General features: G+C 46.8%; 3 protein-coding genes across 3 annotated transcripts in view; 2 read left to right on the top strand and 1 right to left on the bottom strand.

Annotated features, from left to right (window-relative positions):
* The window catches only part of SARC_02205 (hypothetical protein), a gene marked incomplete at its 5' end in the record, with an annotated part of 6,380 nt that extends 5,709 nt beyond the window's left edge, over positions 1-671 (top strand). The window contains one exon of the mRNA XM_014304059.1: positions 278-671. Within this exon, the coding sequence (XP_014159534.1) occupies positions 278-292 (15 nt within the window). The 3' untranslated portion in view covers positions 293-671. The remainder of the gene's footprint in view (positions 1-277) is intronic.
* A 180-nt stretch (positions 672-851) lies between these two features.
* Positions 852-2,871, top strand: SARC_02204 (hypothetical protein; the record flags this gene model as incomplete). Its single annotated transcript, XM_014304058.1, has 1 exon — positions 852-2,871. A coding segment is annotated over one exon (1,036 nt), but the record flags the coding sequence as incomplete, so codon positions are not given.
* A 4-nt stretch (positions 2,872-2,875) lies between these two features.
* Positions 2,876-6,077, bottom strand: part of SARC_02203 (developmentally-regulated GTP-binding protein 2) — a 6,125-nt gene continuing 2,923 nt past the window's right edge. The window contains exons 2-5 of the mRNA XM_014304057.1: positions 5,220-5,527; positions 4,473-4,611; positions 3,914-4,179; positions 2,876-3,021 (exon numbers count right to left, since the gene is read on the bottom strand). Of these exons, the coding sequence (XP_014159532.1) occupies positions 2,931-3,021; positions 3,914-4,179; positions 4,473-4,611; positions 5,220-5,527 (804 nt within the window). The 3' untranslated portion in view covers positions 2,876-2,930. The remainder of the gene's footprint in view (positions 3,022-3,913; positions 4,180-4,472; positions 4,612-5,219; positions 5,528-6,077) is intronic.

Raw genomic sequence — 6,077 nt, 5'->3', positions numbered from 1 at the left:
TATATATATATATATATATATATATATATATATATATATATATATATATATATATATATATATATATATATATATATATATTGCTACGCCTTCATATTGATTACTTGTTAGTTCTTTATGACATGCGGTCCGTTCTTGAAATAATTCCCCCCCGAAAGGGACACACGCAACCTTATCATCACCTAGTATTGTATCGCACCAACAGAAGAGTGCCGGCCAACTGACCCAAGACTTACACTCACTCCCATCTCCCCACCAATTCTCATTGATCTAACAGAAGACTCCCAACTAAATGAGCCGACGATTGTGAACGGCCAAGAGATGCACGCGCTGCGCGAGTCTGAGGAGAGTGAGCACGTGACCGAGGCACAGGCGGACAGAGATAGACACGCACACGCTCGGGCACTCGAGCAGGAAAGCACGGAGAAGGCGGAGACGGAAGGGTTGGGAGGAATGGAGAGAGAAGTGATAGACCAACAAGAGGCGCAGGATTGGTATATAGAGAAGATGCAGGAGGCACAGAGACGGGTGGAGGAGGATCAGACAGTGTGGGAGACGGAGGAGAAGTGGGTACGAGATGGGCGGGAGAGCGAGTCCGAGGGGAAGGGTGGCGTGAATGTAGACGTGGATATACGGGATCAAGTACGGGATCAAGTACAGGATCAAGTACAGGATCAAGTACAGGATCAAGTACAGGACCAAGCACAGGATCAAGTATATGATCAAGTGCAGGATCAAAAACAGGGTGAAGTACAGGATCAAGCGGAGGATCAAGCGGAGGATGAAGTACAGGATCAAGTACAGAATCAAGTACAGGACCAAGAACAGGACCAAGTACAGGATCAAGCACAGGACCAAGTACAGGATCAAGCACATGATCAAGTACATGTAGAGGGGGGATTGGAGGAGGCGGAAGATGGGCCGGAGGAGCTAGGAGGACTGGGCTTGGTAGGGGATAGCGGAGGTAAGTCTGAGGACAATCAGAAGGTTGAGATGACAACAGGGATAGATGACGGTCAAGTGCAGCAGAAAACTTCTGTCACTGATCCGGCTGTTGGTGCGATGTTGGGAGAAGGTACAGGTACAGAACACGCTGGGGATGCACCAAGGGACCCAGAAAACGGGACAAGTGCAGGTGGAGGTGTGGTCTCAGGGGAGCAAGGGGAGGTTCCAGGCACAACGACGGGCACGGCCAGGATTCAGGGGTACAGACGAGAAGAGGCTAGGTTACGGGCTATGCGGAACGTGCGCGAGCAAGACGCAGCGCTAAACAGAAAGCACACTCAACGCGCCGCACGAGCTTTGCAACAGGCGCTGGATAATTTACGCGCGATAGAGGCAGAAGAGAAGGCAGAAGAGAAGGCAAAGAGGGAGGAAGAGGTGCAGGTGCAGGCGAGGGAACAGCCGGGGGTGGAGGATACGGAGGGGCATAGAGAGTCGACGGAGCAGAGTGTGGAGCAAGTGGAGCAGGCTGCAGAAATTCCAGAGCAGCGGAATGCGGGCGGCATGGGGCGATACAGCAGTTTAGAGCGGTTGGCGCGCAAGGACCAGCTGGAGCGCCAGGCGCGGAAAACAGCACTGGAGAATATATTGGCACTGGAGAAAAGAAAACAAGCGAGCATGGGGAACGGGGATGATGTGCGGCACATCGCGCAGTTGTTCCTGCAGGAGTTGGAGCGCGCTGATTTGGAGAACACTGCGCAGTGGCTGGCGGAGAAGCGGCTGTGGGCGCAGCGCGACGCGGACGTCTCGACGTGGAGAAGCGCGGATGGAGTGGACCAGGGGATAATGGAGGACGCGGCGCTGCAAATGGCGCGCGAGTATTGGCAGAAGGTCAAGAGCGGAACAATTGACAGTGAGCGACGTCAGGCGGATACGTCGGATTGAGCGGTTGTCATGACTACGGTCACGGCAACAGCACACGGAAGTGACCGTACCCGATCAGATTGTTTCGTATGTAAGCGTGTCAACGCCACATCTGCAACTGACGTTACTCGATCTCACATGCACTTGTGAGAGGATTGTGAACTGCCCTTGGCGCATAGGGAGTCTGCGCACGGCCGATGACTGCGAGGTCTCGACCTACTGAGACCAGTACTGCACTACATAGGCTAGTGTTGTATCGCCGCGCAGAGAAGTCGTCCGACTAGTCTTGGTGTGCGGCTTGCGCACACACACCCACGAGCACTTGCAAGAGAGACGGTGGTCATTTAGATACCGAACTGTTTTCATATTTGCGGTTGGGGTTGTGTCCAGGAGGAAACTTAACGAATGAAGCACGTGCTTGCACCTGTACGTACACGAGATGCTGTCCGTTACAGGAGTATGCCTCTACGTATCCACGCATGCTCCTCTCCTGGACGTTTCCGCATACTTTGTCATCGCTCTGTCAGCGCTTCCCCACACGACTTGCATTGTTTTGTGCAGGCCAAGCAACTTCGCTATCGCCACATCGCATTGTACGTTGCTATTCACATTTCTAATGTGTATGCGTGTGGGTTCGAGGAGAGGGGCTAGACCAGTCCTCGAGTCTCTACACAGTTCCGTGTAATTTTAATCCACTGGTTATTGTTGCGCTATCTGTCTAGGTACACACTTTGTTATTGAGCGGCATTCAGAATAGTCTGTGCACCTGCTTGGGACTTTTCAGGTCTTTGTTAAACGGGACTATCAACCAGTACTGAATTAGGACATCTTTGACTCAGCTGCGAGGTCTTTTAGAATAATAAATAAATTGATTTGGTCCTTTGTCCCATATAAGCTACGGGTTCTCTGATCGCCTTAAGCACAGGAAGGAAGTTAGTTGTCAATATCAGACGCTTCGCACACACTTGGGACTTCAAACGGCTCTACCAACCTGTATCATCAACAAACATTCGGTGTATAAGTTCTTTTTATTAACATTACATATGTACCCGATGAGATTTTTTTTAAATAACTTTCACAATCTGGACAACGTCATCCGGCTCGAGCTTGTGTGAGAGACCCACTCGTTGCGGACTGAATTTGGCACTCTTACCCCTGTGCACAAACAGTTAAAACGTAAACGTGATGATGAATGAATAGAGCACAGACAAAGTGAGTGTTACTGCACAGTGCTATAACATTTTTAAACGCTCACGATACCAGCGTACCTTTGGGGACAATTCAGATCAGCCTCGATACGCTAACAGATGCGCTAAACACGTTATATATCACCGTGTATTTATTAACATTTTTAAACGCTCACGATACCAGCGTACCTTTGGGGACAATTCAGATCAGCCTCGATACGCTAACAGATGCGCTAAACACGTTATATATCACCGTGTATTTATAAACCCTAAAACCCTAAACATGCGCTAAACACGTTATATATCACCGTGTATTTATAAACCCTAAAACCCTAAACATGCGCTAAACACGTTATATATCACCGTGTATTTATAAACCCTAAAACCCTAAACATGCGCTAATTGATAGCACCGCTTTATTGATGGTTGTTCAGAATCAGCTCAAACAATCGGAACACCCATCCAACCAATGCATTCACAATCGTCTTGAACAAAAGTTTAGGATAGTAACAACACACACACTCGCACAACCCCACGCCGTAGTGTAAAAGGCAATTCGCACTACTTTAGACCAGACATAGCCTTCTAAATAGACACACCAGACCCACGCGTGTGTGAAGTTGTGGAACATCATGTTGACTGGTCGGAACACACACCAAGATGGGCGAGCGCAACTACAGCGTTCGTAGATATCGTGATAACCAACAAACACCCACCCAACACCCAGCGTGTATCTGCCGACAAAACACTGATCTGGACCATCGCCCAACAGGTACGTTGAGCCAAAGGTGAGGGCACGGTATAAGCTTGACATCATTGCGTAGGCAAACACGACACAGTGCGAACACACGAACACATACCACACCAACGCGTATTTAAAGTCGTTTGCGAGTGTACGGTGGATGGAGTGGCACACATGCTCCACCGTCGCTCCGTTGCGCAGGATGATGCCGTCGTCAAAGTCCGGCGCCACCCCTTTCCGTTTGGTATACACACGCACGAGATTGAGGTTGTTCCAGATACGCTCTATGAGGCGGTCAAGATTGAGATCCCAGTGACAACTGATCACCAAGCTGTGGGGCATGCGGGCCAGGCGCTCGACTTCTTCCAGGGTGATTTGATCTACCTGGAGGGGATTGAGACGGAAGGATATGCGTTAAAAAAATATGTATTTTGATTTATTTTTGAAGTATAGAGAAGGTAAAGACAATGGGGTTGGGTATTAAACGGGAGAACTGATCCGTCCTCAACGCATTGGAGAGACAAGTGCAAAGAGTCTGCGCCATTGGATAGTGGATAACAAGATAGGTATGTAAAGTACAGTCGGGGATGATTGTAAATAACAGTGGCATTCTTGAATACATCTCTCGATATGTAAGCATTAGAACCTTCGCATTGAATCGGAAGTGTTTTCAATACCTTATTGTACACGTATAACGCCGGTACGTAGATGCGATTGCCTGTGATGACATCAATAAGATCGTCCGCGTCACAGTCCTCTCGCAAAATTACTTCGCAGTTGAACATCTTGTAATCCTGCAGAATCATCTGTGTTAACCTGTAGCAACGCAGACCACCACGGTTAGCAACAGTACCAAATAAACGTTTTGTAATCCAACACAAGCCGTATTTGTTAATTTGTGATAGTACAGTATCACTATTGTTCGTTTGTAGTTGTAAAGCGTGCATATCATTTTAAAAGTTGGACATCCAGTCATCTTGCAGGACTATTCGTAGTCCAACCTGCAATAGCCAGACCACCACTCTTGGTGTCTCTGAAAGTCACACATCTTTTATAGTACACACTAACCTCATCTGCATAAAACCATCATACTCACTCGTTCCTTCTTCGGCTTCTGTCATGAAAATATCAGCCAACAGCGTATAGATATTTATATATATACATACAAATACGTAGACATACACATACAATTACACAGACATATACAATCAAACACACAAGCATACACGGAAAAAGAAAATAGGCCTACACATACAAACACATAGGCATGTAAATACAAACACATAGGCTACACAACTCGCACATAGGCATAAACATACAAAAAAATGCGCATACGCATACGCACAAACACGCACATAAGTATACACATACACACGCACACAGGAACTCATACAGACCCACCATCACATACACTCTACACATACTTCTCGTCCAGGCCCTTCGTCTGTTTGGCTGTGGCATTGTAGTGAATGCCGCCGGCTTTCTTGACCTTCAGGTAGATGTTCGGTGGTTGTTTGTTGACTCTGATACCTACATCGTGCAGCTCCTTCTCGAGCAGTTGCTTGTGTACGTCTCCCTTCATGGCATCCAGCATAAACATCACCATATCAGCCGTACGTGCTACTGCCACAACCTGGGCAGGGAAGGTAGTACAAGACAAGCATGTATGTATTAGGATATGGTATAATGGGGAAGGGAAGGTAGTAGCGTATATGTATAAGGATATTGTATACTGAGGCAGGGATGGTAGTACAAGGCACGCGTGTATGTATCAGGAAATGAAATACCGGGGCAGGGAAAGTAATACAAGGGAAGTTCATAGGTATCAGGATATGGTATACTGGGAAACGGAAGATAGTACAAGACAAGTGAATATGCCTCAGGGTATGGCATACTGGGGAGAGTAAGATGGTACAAGAAAAGTCTATTGGTATCAGGATATTGTATACTGGGGAAGGGAAGATAGTACAGAACAAGCGTAAATGCATCAGGGTATGGTCTTCTTGGTCAGTGCAATATATTAGAGAGGCAGGGCGTTTGTATGGTATAAATCACAACTTCAACTCATGACACAGATGCAACCAGAAAACGAGATAACGTAGCTTGAAATAATGGAATCAAAGCACTTTAGTTTACAAAAAGTTCCTAAATGACAATAGAAGCGTTTATTTAAATGCAGCCAAACAGTTGACAAATGTCAGCTATTTACATATACATATACGCATTCACACACGTATATATATATATATACGTGTATGAATGCGTATATGTACATGTAAATA

Source organism: Sphaeroforma arctica (genome assembly GCF_001186125.1).
Source record: "Sphaeroforma arctica JP610 unplaced genomic scaffold supercont1.96, whole genome shotgun sequence".
Taxonomy (NCBI): Eukaryota; class Ichthyosporea; order Ichthyophonida; genus Sphaeroforma; species Sphaeroforma arctica.
Note: the sequence above shows the minus strand (reverse complement) of the source record. Positions and strands in the feature narration are given on the sequence as shown.